This window comes from Dermacentor variabilis, chromosome 8 (assembly GCF_050947875.1).
Source record: "Dermacentor variabilis isolate Ectoservices chromosome 8, ASM5094787v1, whole genome shotgun sequence".
Classification (NCBI taxonomy): Eukaryota; Metazoa; Arthropoda; class Arachnida; order Ixodida; family Ixodidae; genus Dermacentor; species Dermacentor variabilis.
This window is the reverse complement of record NC_134575.1, coordinates 106,403,666-106,421,910: the sequence shown is the minus strand read 5'-3', so window position 1 is coordinate 106,421,910 and position 18,245 is coordinate 106,403,666. Positions and strand designations below refer to the sequence as shown.

The 18,245-nt window shown below is 42.7% G+C and overlaps 2 protein-coding genes across 4 annotated transcripts in view; one reads left to right on the top strand and one right to left on the bottom strand.

Moving 5' to 3' along the window:
• Positions 1-4,006: 4,006 nt before the first annotated feature.
• Positions 4,007-7,616, bottom strand: LOC142590516 (cathepsin O-like). The gene has a single exon (XM_075702704.1). It carries the CDS (start codon positions 7,373-7,375, stop codon positions 6,269-6,271), a length of 1,107 nt encoding a protein of 368 aa, XP_075558819.1. The 5' UTR covers positions 7,376-7,616; the 3' UTR covers positions 4,007-6,268.
• Positions 7,617-8,113: 497 nt separating this feature from the next.
• The window catches only part of LOC142590515 (spermatogenesis-associated protein 20), a 43,657-nt gene continuing 33,525 nt past the window's right edge, over positions 8,114-18,245 (top strand). The window contains exons 1-3 of one of the 3 annotated variants that reach the window (XM_075702702.1): positions 8,114-8,215; positions 10,810-10,962; positions 15,832-15,896. In XM_075702702.1, the coding sequence (XP_075558817.1) occupies positions 10,844-10,962; positions 15,832-15,896 (184 nt within the window). In that variant the 5' untranslated portion in view covers positions 8,114-8,215; positions 10,810-10,843. Of the gene's footprint in view, positions 8,450-8,495; positions 8,605-10,809; positions 10,963-15,831; positions 15,897-18,245 lie in introns of those variants that run through there. The other 2 variants (XM_075702701.1, XM_075702703.1) reach the window with 2 other exon arrangements.

The window sequence follows — 18,245 nt, the reverse complement described above, 5'->3', positions numbered from 1 at the left end:
CTCGTGGTACTCCGACACATTTGAGGTGTTAATTTTTTTGCAAGGAAAGTCCACAAAGGTTGTGCCAGTCTGAGCTCCCTTTTATTTTTTATTGCCGTGTAGTCATGCTTTTTATTGGAAAACACTTAACCAGCCTCAAGCTGACACTGCCACAATCTGTGATGTCATGGAAAGTTGGTGTGAGAATTTCAAGGCTGTCACTGCTCTATCTTTCGTTCTTCCCTTATGAAAGCGTACACCTCCCTCACTATAAGGATGACGTATTTGCAAGTCCAGAAGTCCTGTACAGTTGAAACTCGTTATAAAAGGTTGTTGCCATCTGACATGAAAATGCATTCATTATATCATATATTTGCTGTATTCATGGATTCGTTACGTACTGATATTGGTGAGAAACATTTTATATTTGCTTATATTATATCTCTTTGTTATGTCAAGGTTTGACTACTAAACCAGCCATAATTTCATTTTTTTATTATTATTGTTTGTTTAGAATGGACCAAATCTAGAGCTGTTGAGTATTTTTGTGTGGCCATGTGCATAATTAAGGTACAAAGATTTCTCTGCAAAACCACCAGTCTATAATGACATGCGACTGGACAAAACTGTTCACTCCAGGATGCGGTTGGCTGGCAATTTTAAATTGACTTACCCTCCCGTTATATTGTGCTACAAGTTCAATTTTATGGCCTAACAGATGCAAATGTAAGAGATATAAATGTCTGCTAGTCACAGTTGCGGGAGAAAGTCTGTGACCAACAGAAAGGTTCCATTCGATTGTCTGATTTTGCTGAAAGCACCGGCGAAAGAAAAAGAAAAAGCAGTCATTTTAACAGTAAGACCATAATGTAGGCCTCTGCATTATATCAGTCTGCATCAAGTAAAACACAACAATAACAATAAATCTGTGCCACTGTAACTCGGAGGGAACAGGGCAGGAGGAAGAGGGTTGAGTGAACGTGTGAGTGACCAAACTTCTAAGGTAAAACACGATGCATGCAACTCACAGAAACTTGCACAAAAAAAAAAAAGCGTAAATTCTGTTACAGTGCAACCTACGCCGCTTCACTAGTGTCTCAGGAATGTGCTACTGCTTATCACATTCCCGTGCAGCAGCGAATTACAAGTGGTTGCTAGTCCACAAAATTTGCTCCAAGAGGCAAGGAACAAACAACATCAGGAGAAAGACAAAAATTCTAGTCCGTACCATAACCTGTGAATGTCCATTTGCATGCTGACACACACCATTTTTCCTCACTTGAAGCGCATGGCAATAGCAGAAAGCTTGTGTGCCATATTTGTTTCAGATCATGTCGGTCACTCATTTGGCACCATAACCCTGTAACGTGGTGCATTCAGGGGCAAATGTAAGGTAGAAATTGTTGTACACTTCAAAGCTGTGATGTGCAAAAAATCGCACAGTATATTGCTGGTGAACAGTAAAACAACTGTATGCCCTGTCAGGCTTTCTTTGCTCGAACATGCCCAAAGTAGGCATTCTTTCCCCGCTGTTTAATCCACATTTCTAGGTGAACCCATTTAATTTATTATTTAACAAGTGCAACAGATTTGAACTGAAAGTGACCTATGTAAAGCAGGCATAAGATTTGAAAGGCACTGTACTCAAGGCTGTTACCTTTCTCATATACTGGGTGCTTCAGCGAACACTTTCAAAAACTTTTAAAAATTGCCTGTGGCGGATAGCCCAACTCTAGTCCATGAGCTACTATACTCTCGAAGAGGTGGACATTACTTACACGAAAGAATGAAAAGTATAATTGACTAATTAAAAATAATTAATCGATTTTAACTAATTACCTTATGGCACATATTGCAATTTACTAATTCAAGCCGGGGTGTTAGCAAGGCGGACCCACTTGGAATGAATTCTCAGAATCGCACCAGTTTCAAGATATTAATTCCCGAACTTTGCGGAGAAATGCACGAGCATTCTAGTTACTCCTGTGCATGAATGCAGACAAGGACATTTTGTGAAAAAACTATGTGGAACGACAGTGCATTTTTACTGCAAGCTTGACGGTGCACATCTCATAAATGGCATCATTCACATAATTATTTTCAAGTGGATATTCCTTGCAGTCTCACCCGCTAGAATTCGTAAGTTGCAATACGTGTCATAAGGTAATTAGTTAAAAACTTAATTTGAACTTTTTTGTTACTTCATCAATTATCTATTTCAATCTTTTGTGTAAGTAATGTGCACCTCTTCGAATAGACCAGCTCACAGACTGGAATTGTGCTGCAGGCAATCTAAAAAATTTTTGAGTGTTCACTGACACCCCCCGTATAGGCTGGCAGGCAAAATGTTCAAACGTGCAGACCTGCACTCAGATATATTCTATAACTGACAACTTAAAGACAAGCACAGACTATTTTACAAGTGGGACACTTTGTCGGAACCATAAGCGGGGTCCCGAAACACAAAATCGAGCGAAAAGTTTCTTTTAAACTGGCAGCTCTAAGACACTCTCTTCAGAATGTTCTCCTGCAAGACTCTTTTGAAAAAGTACAGCGACCACAGAGCTACAGGTGTTCAAAGCAATTAAAAATTTTGCTGTGTGCTTTCCCCTCGTGCATACGTCACGTGTTCTTGCTCTAACACGCCCGTAAGCTTCATTCGGAAGCATGCACAGGAGTCTCGCATAACAGGTGCGCACTTCTTATAGTTTTTGTTTTTATCACAGTGCCACAACCTACTTTTGCAGCAATCTCGATGTATCAACGCTCCCAGCCACGATTGCTATATGCATGTTCTGCAGCGGCTTAGTGTTTCTGCTAGCATTGTGAGCTGCCATAGAATTTCCTGCAGCCAATGATGAAGTAGTACATCCAATGCAAATGCGTGGCACTGCTTGTGTCAACTTGATGACTGAAGGCACAGCTGTCAGGAAGAAAGGCTTTAGCTGTAATTAACAGGTTTCCTGTGATTTGTCAAGTTAATAACAGACAACGTCTGACAAATGCACATTACCGTTATTGCGTTACCACGATACCAGAGGTGGTGAAGGAGACAATGGCATTTGTGGCGATACCTGGTGACGTTGTGTTCAACCAAGGTGTGCAAAAATAAATTTTTTTAAAGTTTGATTAACATTGATTCTCATTGCAATGACACATACGACTTAGCTACTAGTATAAAAGACTGGCAGTAACATAAAAGTTCAATAAGACGTGACTGCTCGCTTTTTCAGCAATAGGAATTGTTTGATGCAAAAAATGTTTCCAACGCAGCACATTTGGACAAAACATTATGTTTTACGAAGTGCTGCTGCCACTGCAGTTCTTCCTGTCAATTTATTTGGTATCATGGTAACGTAGTTGCAGCAATACGTACTGTTTATGCAATTTTACAAGTATTGTACAGTTGGCCGCACAACGCACTTTGTTCATTCAAATGTCTGGACCTGACCAGGGGTCTTCGAGGAGATTTGTTATTTCACACCTCAAAACAAGCTCTTAAATCTAAGAATATGCCCTAGGTTAAAGAACTGTTAATCCATGTGACTGTGTTACTAGAGTGAGAAAGTTTGCACATAATGTATTCACACCAGTTACTTTTTTGGGGGGAGAACAGTGACAACAGTTGTGTCTAAATACACAACTCTGTCCTAACCTAGAACTTACTGACCTAGTTAACAAACAGCCAAAAAATAGCAAACATTAACATAATGAGTCCAACGAGGTACACACACCTCGGAATGAAAAACATTTTGTGGTTGTTCTACCAGCAGCCTGCCTCCGACGCAATGAATGCACTCAACTGGGCGATGCAATGTGCATACACATCACACGAAAGACTTGCTGTGATAAGGCAAGGCTGATCGAGCAACAACAAGGATACAGGAGATAAGAAAGGTTGGGGTGGAGCACTTGTAAATAATGATAAAAAGAAAAACAAAACACTGCTGTACAGTAAAAGCACAGAAAAACGATACAGGCTAGGCTTTGGATTGTTAACAACAGCAATTAAAAAGGAACAATGTCATTGTAGTCTACATGTTTTATTATGACTCTCTTAGCATTCATCAGACAACATCCTCAAGCAAGGCCATCAATAAACAGACATCTTTGGCACAGTTTTATGACTGCCCTCCTTTTGTCACTCGGAGGGAGCCAGCATTTGAGCATATATTTTTGCCCACGAAACAAGAACAGAGCTTGTACTCAAAATGAGTATATATTTGGGCTTGTGCAATAATATTGAGCATTTGCAGGTGGCTTCTCGAAAATAATGACCATTCGTGTGGCGTGGTGTCTGAGAAGAGAAGGAAACTAGAAGGCGTTACTTTAGTAATGATTTGTTCCTTTCATTTCTGTTCATTTGTTTCATCTTTCGCACCAAGTAGTCGATCCACGCAAAAATGTTTCACAAAAGCATGTGCAAGCCACTTACGAAAGGCAAACAGGAGCGACCTGGAAAATAATTGTTTCAAAATCTGGTGCGAGACACTTTCTCAGCCCCACTTTTTGTTCTAGCTCAAAGCTTCAGGTTCATGATCTTAGGCTGCCCTGTGTCGCTAAACTGGTTCATGGAGCTCATTCTTGCACATGAAGGATATAGTGTTTCTCATTGTATATTATTAAGACAGCAGATGTGCTGAGCAAACCTTTGTTTACAGTACGCAGCAGCTCTGCCGGTCACGATACAAATCAGCGAGGTGCCTCACTCAGGTTAGTTGCGATAGCATTATCAGGTGATAAGATAAAATGTATGCATTGCAGCCATTACACAAGATGGTTTCTATTGTTCATTATTTCTAGCCATGTACATAGACGTGTTGTCATCACTGATCTGACTCAGTCAAAATTGTCCCTGATCATGCTAACCCATTCCTTTGTAGCCAGCAGCTAGACAACTAGCTGCTGCTACTTAGTTTTGTTCACTTGTTACATCAAGCTTTGCTATGTGTGAGCGGCCGCCTTGACAAACTGCTTTAAACAGCAAGTATCAGAGAGCGATTGTTTCAGTGGGCGTCACCAACCCTACATAATGTTGATGGCTAGGGTGACGTGGTGATTCAGATTCTTCTATTTACAGCACACGCAAGAACGAGACACACACACAAGAAAGGAATATGGCACACAAGCACTGACTCGCAGCTAAAAGATTGATTGGCACTAAACTATATAAATAAGCACAGAAAAAAAAAGAAAGAAAGACAATCAACACAACTGATGAATGACATGGCAAAGTACGTATATTCTCTATTAACCAAAATCATTCGACGGTAACTCACCATGTCATTTATTGTTCGTGTTCTTCATATTTTTTTTCATTAACTATTTAACTGCCAATGACAAATTAACGTGTCATGACAAAGGTTGTACTGCCTTGTAATTTTGACACAAATAAATAATACACAATGTCTTTTGCAATTCTTTTTTTCTATTAGAGTAGCAAAAGTGCACGCTATAGGCACTCCTGGTATATCACATCTGTTAGGAAAGAAATGGCAAAATAAATTCAGGTTAAAAAATATCAACACTTCTCATTTTTCAAAATTTCTCATGGCAGGTAAAAGTTTAACTGCTCTGGTAATTCATACCATGCATAGCAACAGTAAACCTATTAGCTGCGAGTCAGTGCTGTGTGTACTTGCCATAGTCTTTGTGCTTTGTCCCTTGTGCGTGCTGTAAGTAGCACATAATGTTCACAGGCATGTTCCTGTTCCCTGAATGTTGATGCCTGTCATGCGTACATTTGACTGTCTTTAAGTACTTAAAAAGCAACTAATTTGTTCATGAGGCATTTTAGAAAAAGAGAAGAAAAGCATGTCTACCTTGTATTAAACAAGCTGTCAAGCAGAACCTGAAGCATCACGATATGCTTATCATATGATGCTTACAGCAGGTTATTTTGTGCTCTATAAAAATGTGGTTTGACTTTTTTCTTTGAAGAGTTATGCTGCCAACTTTTTGATGCTGATAGATCATCCGAAAGGGAAAGAATTATAATTCACATGAGCGTAGCACGAAAGTACAAAGGGAACCCATATGGTCTTCCCGGAAAGGAAGCTTTGCAGTTGAAGAAAAATTTGTCCTGGTCCCTGGGGTAGATCGACCGCCTTAAAAAGGTATTGGTCTCTAGTTCGATTCACAGACAAGGATGAATTTATCTTCAACTGCGAAGCTTCCTTTGCAGCATCATGCTATCTGAGATGGATGCAAATATCCCCATTGAATTTATGTAACTTCCCGCACTTTGCGATTGCCGCAGAACTGATTTGCCAGAGATAGGCACTACCTACTACCCCGATGGTTTTTTGACAGAAACTGTCGAGACCTCTTCTGCGATGCCGCAGAGGTTTTTGCCAACGGCTATGTACAAGTAGCCGCCGTGACCGTACTGAGCACCCCACGAGTTGCGGACAATGTAGTGCGGCACCTCACCCCTCAGGTCGTACCCGACCACTTGCACCGCGTGGTTCCTGCCCGCATCGCAGTGGTACCGGATGATACCTCCCAAGTAATCCTGCCACGCCGTCGCATCCACGGCCGTGGCCAGCGGTCCCACGTTGGCGATGAGGTCCAGCATCCGCTCCTCGTTTCCCACGAGCCTCTCGCAGGTGTAGTCGACGAGTTCGGCGGTGACGTCACTCGTGGCGTGCCGGCACTTCCCGGTGGACGCAGTGAACGGGTACGCGCCCTCGGTGACGAGCTTGATGCGGTTTTCGCGGAGCCACTGCATCGCGGCGCACGTGTCGCCCCCGTTGCAGCCGTGGTTGGAGTTGTTGGAGCAGTCCACCATCTGCTGGACGCTGAACTCGACCAGCTGGCCCGTCGCGATGGCGTACATGCTCTCGACGTTCTCGACGGTGCTGATGGCCCAGCACGCGCCGCAGTTGAGCTGGTTCTTGACGGGCGTCACGGCGCTGCGGTTGCGCCAGTCGAAGTGGTCCGGGTATTGGCCCCGCACCAGCTGGGTCTTCTTCGGGGTGATCGGCTGTAGAAGGAGCGGGCCTATGTCGTTGTCGTCGCCAAGCGTCAGGTCGGGGAAGAGCTGCCGAACGATGTCGTCGAGGTCCGCCGGAGGCGACGACAGGACGTCGCGGCGGAACTCGTCCGGCGTGAAGTCCGAGAATCGGGTCAGCCCGTAGCGCGCCGAGCCGTCCGTAGCGTTGCGGCTCCTGCGCGCGATGCGGTCGAGGCTGTCGCGGAACGCGGCGAACCGCCGGTCGTACTCGGCGCTGCCGGGCTCGTAGCTCTTGTTGTATCGGACGACGTACTGGGCGAACGCGTCTTCGACGCTCGACGCCACGATCGGGTGCCGCGAGTCATCCGTCGGGATCGTGATCGAAGCGGCGAATGACAGCTGCAGCACCGTCGGCAGCAGCGCGAGCGGGGTCGGCCGCATCGTCGCAGTGGGGCCGCTGATCGGTCGAGCGAAGTGTCCGGCACTCCCGGACGACTCGGGCTGCTGCTGCTCTCTCGTTCGGATACATCACATATCGAAGTTTCGCTTCCCCCGCGCCCTTATCGCCTCGCGCGGTACACTTCTTATCGTGCGTTGGTCGCGCGGTCACTCGTGACAAAAGCCGCGCTAGCGGCGGCCGAGCAGCCGTCCCAGACTGGCCCGACACGCACGCAGACGCGCGCGCGATTGCCAGCTGCTGCGGAAGTGGGTGGGCACGGTTTATGCAACTGACGCAACATCGACCAAGCTGCGCTTCCGTCAACGAAAATAACATAGCGTGCCTGTTTTGTTGGGGTAACAGTTCGAGCGGTCTTGCGCTTCATAAAAGACGCTGCATCGTTGTTTACTTCGAGTTTATTCTGTTGTACACAATCACAATTATGAAACTCGCGCCTTTATTCTATGCTCGCGCTCTAGAACGCGCTCGCGTCCACCTCCTTCCCCTCACTCCCTTTCTCTATCACCTATGGCGTTAAATTAAAAAAAAAATGCAAGATAGCTTCTTGCTTTGATTTGCGACGTATCCATGTAAAAGTGTAGCTATTTTTACTCGCACAAGAAATTATATTCGTAACTCTACGAGATGGGAACCAACCTGTGAGTGGCCATTGGACTGGCTGTGACCGAAACTAGAGACCGAAACCATCCAAACAAACATAATGATTGTGCCAATTCGGCTGCCCCATTCGCAAAGAGGTGTGAGAGTTACTATTCTGGAGAGAGTGTGCGTGCGTAACCGTGGTGTTCGCTCGTGTGTGCGTGTTTACGTACGTGCAACGGGTACAACGTCGCGTTATTTATTTTTCTGAAACCGCATGTGTGTGTGATGATGCGGTGTGTGCGCAGTCCGTGCCCACGCGCCTAAATGAACTGGGCTCGCGTGACAGCCTTGCTTGGGCACAGCGGCGTCCACTCGCTTTCGCGTCGATGTCCTCGCTTGCACGAGCTTGAGAATCGAAAGTGCTTCTGCAACGTTGCCGTTGGAAGGTCTCTGTTCGCGAACGCATTGCCAAGGTATCTTGCACTTGTGCGACGCATGCTGTGCGCCGTGGTTTCGCTTCGAGTGAAAGTTCTGTGCTTGAGGTTGTGATCGTCAACGTACGCGACGGTTTCAAGAGCGGTGTACCCTTACTTTCTTAGTGGGCTGTTTTTAGCAGCAGCCTCTACTCGTACGCAGCTCGGCTGAGCGCTCGGTGTAGTGTTTTTTTCTGCATTCGCTTGCGGTGAATGTTATGTATGCAAGTGTTCGTGGATCCTTGTTCCTGTATATGAAGTATGGGATTAACGAATCGCGTGTCCGCCGTTGATCATGTAATGAAGCGAAACTTGCCTCGCCCATCTTGACACAGTGAGAAGTACGGTGTGCTGTTGCTTCCTTAACGTACTGTTGCTTTTAACAGTGCATGCCTTCCTTTGCTCAGAAGCTTGGTACTAGTTTTGAAACCTTTTTCGTGCTTGATACTTTAACATATGATGTCGGAAATGTTTCCCCTTGTAGCTGTGCACTGCTATAAGGTTTGTTTATAGGGAACGCTATAAGCTGATCCTGGGGCTGGCACACTTCAAAAATGTTTCTATTTCTGGAATGACACTGATATGTTTCTATATATGAAGTGTGCAGATATATAAGAACAGCACTTGTTGCAATGAACCAAAATTCGAAAAAAATGCATTGAGACCGTGCGTAATTTGCCATTGCATTGAGTTCTCAGACTTGTGCATGCCCAAAGTTGTGCAATATTTAATAGGCACGATCTATACTTATGATTTTAGTCGTCGTTTGACCAAGTCCACATAAGACTGAATGATATGTAATGGATTAAAAATAATAATAAAAAACCCTTCTACATTCTGAGATGTATAAGCACAATGTGCTTAAAGAAACAGAAAGCACAAAGATGTGCACTACTATCAACTGCACAAAAAATACTGAAAACTACTGCACAATGAGTTCCGAGACACTTTTTCGTATCTTGCGAACTTTTTTTTAATGCTTGGAAAAAAACTTACATGTAGCATGTATTGAGGAACAAAAAGCTGGATGGGGAATTTTTCAGGGTAGTCTACAATTTTCTCCTTGACTCTTTCACTCTTAATATTTGAGCACTAAAATATTGAATAATTAATTATAACTAATTATGCAATTAAGCAAAATAGAAAAAAGTAGTCTGATTCATTGTAAGCGATGACAAATAACATTAACTTGGTTCTGTCCAGCTACATGTCACTTGCATAGATTTTAAAATTTTGGCACCAGTTATCTGGAGCACATGATATAGGCATGCGTGTGCCCCATGACATGATTGCCTGACTGCACAATATTATCCATGACGTAAGAAGATTTGTGCAGGTCCTAGAGCAACATTCATGAAGTTATACTTCGCAGTGTACAATCTTCCAGATGCCTCACTGATACAGAAAGAGGCGTTCTTGTTGATACTGTTGCCTTTTGCCTCATCACCATGACACTGATTTCCACCAAAAACATCCTTAAAAATGCCTCCAAAACTATCTATACTTGTTGCTTAATCATGCCTCTATTAGTCTGAGTGAGGCATCCACAAACTTGTACAGGGCAGAGTAGGACTTCATGAATGCTGCTCGATTATGTGAGCTAGTTTTGTTACATTGCAGTCAATATTAACCTGTGAAGTGATGATTGGATGGGGCGTATGCACTCCAAGTAATACATACATCAGCGGGTGAGCTCCTGTTATTAAACAGTTGATTTATATACCATTGTACTGTGACTTTGCTGAGGTGTCTGGTGTTTGGTTTATCCTATAAGAACTCTGTGCTCATATTGTCATAAAAAAATAACATGTCCTGTCGACCATATAACCTTAAGCTTTGCAGGGTGCTTGAGTGCTTGCAGCATACAATAATTATCAGTCTCCAGTGTCAAAAGGAAAACAGACTTACCCTCCATTTTCAACACAGCCTGCTGGTTATCTGCAGAGTGGGTTCCAGGCACACAGTATTATCTGTGCTTTGATAATAAGGTGCACTAGAACCTTGACAGCTTGTTGTCACAAATGTGGAAGTATTCCTAACTTTTCCTGCGATGGCTAAATCCTGCACTATGATTACAAATAACAAAAAGATTTGGGCAATGATAGATGAGAACTGCACTGATTTCCACATTACTTATTTTAGAATATTAGCATATGTGTGTCCCGCGTGAAAACAAAATACAAAAAAATGGAGGAACCTGCATGAAATATACAAAAATAAGAACAGTAATGAAAGGCGATGTGATGCCACGTATATGCAAGATCTCGCAAAGTGCGTTACACACATGGGAAGAGCGCATATTTTTTGAGTGTCTGCCAGATAAAACGTTGTTATATCCTTCCTTGTCCATGGGCGTGCAGGTGCTGTAGGCGCCCACTGCTTTGTTTAGGCGAGATGGCGGCTTCTTCTCCTTCCTCAGCACATGTCTCGGCTTCAGCTAGCTGCAGGAAAAATCGGCTTTCCAACGAAAAGTCTCCGTATCTCCTGCAGCATGCCAACAACCCTGTCGACTGGTGAGCCACAACTCAGGATAATATCAGATGTGGACACATATGCATAGCGTGCTGCTCTATATCTTTGTGTTATCGCTACCATTTGGTTGCAGTAGCAATAATGTCATGCGGATAGACATAAAACAGCTTAAACGACAGAACTGAGAAGGGATGAATTGTGTGGCAAGGGACTATAATCAGCTATTGTTCTAGGAAAAAAATGAGTGTTTGTGTATGCCTGTGTAGACTAATATGAGCTTAATGCCGCGGATTGTGTTTTTGACGGGAGGGCCCAGTTGTGTCTTTATTATAAGATCTACCTGTTGAATGTTTAATTTTGAGAAGTAGAGTCAGTGAAAAGATTTTAGCTTGATAGCTTTTCTTTGTTCCGACAAATGCTCAAGTTTTTCCAATGTTGGCACCGAAGTTGGAGAATCTCAGCATTTAAGACTGAGCACCTAGACATTTCACTTCTTTTACTTCATTTATATGGCTGCTATGTGTGGGTCCCATACAATGCTGGCGTATTCAATTGAAGGTCTAACAGTAGATTGGTAGGCCTCCAGACATAATGTGCTGGAGGAAGTGCCAAATTTGTGTTTCAGTAACCCCATTCACATTACAGGGCTCATATGTCTCAACTCTCATGTTCCAATTCAATTCATGTGATCCACCGCTGTGTAGTGACCAATCCTGGTGAAATTATTCAGGCCAGTGACAAAGCATGAAAAACAGTTGAACTGAACTGATGTGTATGGAATGACTACATTATTTGGTCCCCATTCAGGCTGCTAGCATAGACAAACAAAAAATCAATTTTTCGGTGGTAAGTACATACCGGGCTCTCCAAATGTGGCTGTCTCATGTGTAAGAGTAATACGTTTCCTATAAAAGCAGGCCACTTCAGAAGTATCAGCTGTTTGCTTTGGTGTTTGTAAGTGTAAACAGTAGCTATGCAGCTCACTTGTATGACAATTAAAAAATACTTAAAATCTGATTGTTATAACCACTTCTTGTCACATCCATACCAATTTTAGGCTTTTTAAAGTTATGATGCATCTGTCATTAATTCATTTAATAGATCCTAGTAGCAGGATCTATTAAATGCTGATTTTTATAGCTAGGAATCAATATCGGCTGACAGCACTGTGTATAATGATGTTATTGTAAGATGCACGTTGGATATGACAAGTATCTTTTGACTATGCTGAGGGATAGATACGGCACTACACAGACAAAGGCGAAAGGAATAGACGTGCACTGGTGCAGCAAGTTTTATTAATCTTCCGATGAGTTGCATTGTGGGAAAATAAGATATCAGATGGGAGCGGTAAAATCTCACAAGATGGTCAAAGTGGAAGAGAAAACATTTTGAATAGGCCCATGTGGGCGTGGCCCAAAAAATGTTGACCAATCATACCGGGCTAATGACCGATTTGGAATAGAAACAGAGTGAAATAGTTTTATGTTATCCCGCAGCCCTGGTCGGATTCGTTTGAGATGTACAGTCACAATCAAAAGTTTGGAGACCACGGCATCGGCAAAAAATAAGTTCCTTTTTTCTGGCACCGGTCCGCAACATGGAATTGCTTCAATACACCGCACTGGGGCAATGTGCAGACACAAGCTGTACCACTTGATTCCAGCTCTCATGTCCAGGATGTGGAAAAAAAGAAGAGAAAGAAACCGAAAGAAAATATGCAGATGCAACGCACATGGTTGCAAACTATCTGAAGTGAAGCTTTAGAGAATGGTTAATTTAAATTCTTTACAACTAACCACAATGCACACAATTTTGATTACTTTCATCCTATGCAACGTGCAATCACATGCTATGATTATGCATTGCATCGTTCGCAAGGTATGTCTTCAAATCTGGTGTATGCATAGAAAAGTAGGTCACGCATCAAGCAACGCTTTAAGGATTCTGTACCTCTTGTGTCACAGTGGTACATGCCCATTCTGGAGGATTGCCCAACAGGCACACACACCCAGCGCCACATACCAAATGGGTAAATCAGTTAGAAAATGAAGTACACACACACCCAGCGTCACATACCAAATGGGTAAATCAGTTAGAAAATGAAGTAAATTAACGAAACCGTTATATATGATGAGCCATTCCATTAACATGTCGGTGTGCTTTGGAGGTGCCTGTGAGCCAACATTATATCTTTAGGTTTTGTGTAGAAGTTTATATTTTTGTTACGCAGCACAGACATGCGCCACTCGCACTACCTTGTTGGTCAGCATACAAGGGTTATGTTAACCTTTGTATATATACCCACAAATATATTTGCTGAGGTACTGACTGGCCCAGCTGACAGCAGCCAAGCCGAACTTGGGTAGGTAGGCGAAGAAAGTCTCACTTGAAAAAAAAAAAAAAAAAAAAGAAATTGTGGTACCATTGGTCTGCAAACTTTTGCTCATAAATGTCATCATCATCATCAGCCTGTTTTTATGCCCACTGCAGGACGAAGGCCTCTCTCTGCGATCTCCAATTATGCCTGTCCTGCACCAAATGATTCCGACTTGCGTATGCGAATTTCTCAGTTTCATCACCCCCCCTAGTTTTCTCCCATCCTTGACTGTGGTTCCCTTCTCTTGGCACCCACTCTGTAACTCTAATGGTCCACTGTTTATCTGTCCTACACATTAGATGGCCTGCCCAGCTCCATTTCTTTCTCTTAATGTCAATTAGGATATCGGCTATCCTTGCTTGCTCTCTGATCCGTGCCTCTCTCTTCCTGTCTCTTATGCCTAACATTTTTCGTTCCATTGCTCTTTGCGGGGTCCTTTACTTGTTCTCAAGCTTGTTTATCAGTCTCCAAGTTTCTGCCGCATATGCCAGCGCCGGTAGAATGCACTGATTGTATACCTTCCTTTTCAATGATAGTGGTAAACTTCCAGTCAAGAGTTGGCAATGCCTGCCGTATGCACGCCAACACATTTTTATTCTTTTGTGAATTTTCTTCTCATGATCAGGGTCGCCTGTGAGTAATTGACCTAGGTAAACGTATTCCTTCACAGACTCCAGAGGCTGACTGGTAATTCTGAACTCTTGTTCTTTTGCCAGGCTGTTGATCATAATTTTTGTTTTCTGCATATTAATCTTTAAACCCACTCTTACACTTTCTCTGTTAAGGTCCTCAATCATTTGTCGTAATTTGTCCCCAGTGTTGGTGAACATGACAGTGTCATCTGCAAACTGAACGTTGCTGAGATATTCATCTTTGATCCTCACTCCTAAGGCTTCTCAGTTTAGTAGCTTGAATACTTCCAAGCATGCAGTGGATAGCATTGGAGAGATTGTGTCTCCTTGCCTGACCCCTTTCTTTACAGGTACCTTTCTACTTTTCTTGTGGAGAACCAAGGTAGCTGTGGAGTCTTTGTAGATATTTTCCAAGGCATTCATGTAAGCCTCCTGTTCTCCGCGATTACATAATGCTTCTATGATTGCTCATATTTCTACTGAATCAAATCCCTTTTCGTAATCTATGAAAGCCATATAGAGAGATTGATTGTACTCTGCAGAAAAATGCTCATAAATGTACACCTCCATGAATGTACATCATGAATGTACTTTGCTATTTGGCATGCATATTTGTGCATTCCAAAAGGATGCTACCACCACGCTAGTCACTGGATATCCTCCTGGGCTGGATGAACAGATAAATTGAAGCCAACAGATTGATTGTTTTCTCTAAAGAAGCACAAATTCACATACAGGAATGTGTGCATTTCACTTAAAATCTTTGAAAAACGATTTTGCACTTACTGCTGTGCTGTTCTTGCTCAAATTTCTCAGAAAGACTGTATTTTGAGGTGCGTATTGTTCAAGGCAACACTTGGCGCAGTTACTTGCCTGGTTTGTAAGGAAAAAAATGTAAAGTTTGCCTTTGCTTGTGGGGACACAAGCTGCTGCAGAGACGGTGCTACCATAAACATGTGTCACCACCTCCTGGCAGCTGCAGAAAAGTGACGTTCAGGCAGGGTTGCCGTGTGCTGCCCACTCCTCTGGGACTTGCACAACCCTCCCTGCTCTCTGCTGCTGCCAGCAGGTGGGGGCACAAGTTAATGGTAGCACAGTGTCTGCAGCAGCTTGTATCCCCATAAACAAAGGCAACCTTTTCGACATCGCATCCACCGGCCACTCCCCAGGGCCATTAACACCATTGTTGGTCAGATCTAATAAACCCTGGCCATGGTGGCTTCCTCTACTCGGCCGCCTCCACAAATACCTGTGATATGCACAACACAAATGCGAGCACTTCCCAATACCTAGTGAATACTTCCACAAATTGCTGACATGCAAAAAAAAAAAAAAGAAAATGCTGACAATACAAAAAAGGAAGTGTGTCAAAGACATGGGATCCAGTACGAAACACCCTTTAGTTTTGATATATGGTGTCCTGCAAAAATAATCGTCATCAATCTTTCTTGCACTTTCTCGTTTCTTGCTTGTCATGAAAGGAGTGAGGGCAGAGTGTCAATAAATGAAGTGCACAAATATTGATAATGATTATTGTTATGGGCCACAGTAAGTTCAAAAGTGGCATGTAATTTTCAGTGTTCAAAAAGTTTTGGAGTTGTTCCGAGTCCATCACCGGAGGTAACGTCACCCTTGGTGATAGCCATCCTTGATAATGGAATGGAAAGAACTCTGAAACTGGATTAAGATTATAAAATATCAATAAACCTAGTTGGTTGACATATGTGGAACTGGTCTAATCACAGTTATTTGTAACCAATTAGCCTAGTTCACTTGCTTAAGAATCTTTGGAGAATGCTAACTGTTTTCAATTTCTTTTGAGGTTGGCAAAGAAAAACTTCATGAGGGGTGAAAGAAAGAAAAAAAAGATGGTTGAAAATGCACTGTCTTACTTTTAGGTATCCATGGGGTGAGGATGCCTTCAAGAAGGCCAAAGATGAGGATAAACTCATTTTCTTGTCTGGTAAGTCGAGTCTTGGTTGCTTTTCTTCTGTGGGTGTCAGCAGCCTAAGGCACTGTAGCTAGATCAACACAAGCACAAAACTGTTGCTACCTTCAACAAAATTTACATTCCTATTGTATTAAAAATAATTTGCAAGAAACATAAAATTTGTGTTTCTTCCCTTTAAGGGATGTTCTATGTAAAAAGAAAGAACACAAGATTCAAAATACAAAGGTATACACAATATCAAATTACAAAAGGATATAAAGAAATAAACAGGAATATTATGCAAGTGCAAATGGGAGTGAATGCCTATTGTGTTTATTTTTTCCCCCAAGAAAATGCTAGGAATGGAACTTACTTCCACCTGATGCGACACAGGTACATCATGAGAATTTATTCTATTGGCCGTGTCTCGTTTTCTGTAGCAGTTCGCATTTATTTTTGTCTCTTGTTGGTGTCTGTATCCTGTGTTTCTTTTCTCTTTTCGCTAGTTTGGTCAAATGCCTCAGGTGCCCGCGATCTTTCTTCATACTTGTTGCAGAGTCTGCTCGTTACTTTATTCTTGTACTACTCTTTGATGTATCTGTAACATTGAACTGATGACTTGTGTTATCTTTACACTTGTTGGTGTACCTGTACCACTCCTGCCTTGGCTACCAAAAGGCAGCTAGCAGTAGTGAGTAAAGAAAATTACATGTGCCCCTCATCGAGACAGCCCATGACATTTTGTGCCGAATCTTGTAAAAAAAAAAGCAGGACATTTGTCGCTGTTACATTAGCCAACAGTGTAATTAAGTGTAATGTCGTTCTTTGTCAATGACTGCTTTTTGTTGGCTATATGCGCTGATCACCATACAAAGCAAAGAGGTGCAATCAATGTCTGTGGGGTTTTAAGGATGGTTACTTGACTTAATTGTGCCCAAGTTCCTTTGATTCTTTTCACATGTAGCATTGTAAGGGCCTCAACTCTAGCAGACTTGATGACTTAGGCGGCTTGAGACATTATAGGCTTTGCCTGCCCAGGGTCCATGTTCCATATGTGTTCTGTGGCCTAGTGGATATTCCACATCTGCTGCCATGGCAGCAAGGGATGCTGGCTAGCATTCCCAGGGCTGTGTTATGCATCATAATCATCATTATGTATTGTCCACTGAAGGATGAAGGCCCTTTATAGAGATTTTAAATTATCTCTGTCTTTCATCAAGGTAGCACATGCAGGTGTTATTTTAGCTGTACCTTACCTTTAATATTAGAACAATATAAATGACTGACGTTTTTGTTACCATTTGTGTGTCCAGATTGCTAACCTTGTAGATAAGGAGTAGTTTGTATGTAATATAAGGAAGTTGCATTAATTCAGTTTTTACATATTAATCTTAGGTGATGTAGACTCTAAACTAAGGTGTAAAAACTGAAATTGTGTTGACATCTTGGGAAGTGGCAGTATTACCATGATAAAAAAAAAATTGTTTCACTTTGAGCTTCCCCTGTCATATTCAATACAATTACTCAGTTACACAGTTTAATAAAAGAAAATCCATTTTCTTCACCTTTTCTGTGGCTTCAGGACTTGTTGGCTTTATGCAGTAGCTGTACGACTTTACGTGATGTTGAGACCCACTGGCCATGGCTCAGTGGCTGGGGAATTCTTCTGCTCAACCCAAGGGCACCCATTTAACTCCCGGTCCTGGTGTTTACATTTTGCCGGAGGTTGACTTGGTTTTATTTGCGTGTTAAAGAAAAGCCAGGTTGTCAAAATTAATGCGGAGTTCCCCACTACGGCATTCCTCACAGCCAGTGTGTTGCATTGGGACATTAAATGTCACAGTTTGATTTGATTTATATTGACATGTGTACTTGTTTATCTTTCTCCGGTGACCGCTTTTCACCGGCTAATGAATGTTAAATGTTATCGCTAGGTGCAGGACGTGCCTGCATCTATCGAAGTTTCTCGAATGTTGTCGATGCTTCTGTTCGTTGTCTGTTGTCACCAAGCCTTGTGTAATCTCATTGTACCATGTGTGACAGAAATTGCGTAGTAATTTCTGGAAGGCATACGGGCACCAGTGATTACACTGGAACCTTCGATGACTCATGTATAAAAGCCAACGCGTGCTTGACCCACAGATCAGATTTTCACCGTCTGCTGACTGTATTCACCGCTATCGTTGTGCTTTGATTGTCACTTGCCTTTAAGGGCACAAGTTCGCCCAATAAAGAGTCCGATTCATCATTCACAGTTTTGCTACTGTGTTCTTGACCATCACTACAATGTGACAGTATGATATGTTGGCTTTATATGGTGGATATTGAGCGCCTCAGTACCCCTGATTCATGTTGTATAAGCGGGGCCTATTTCTTCTAGTT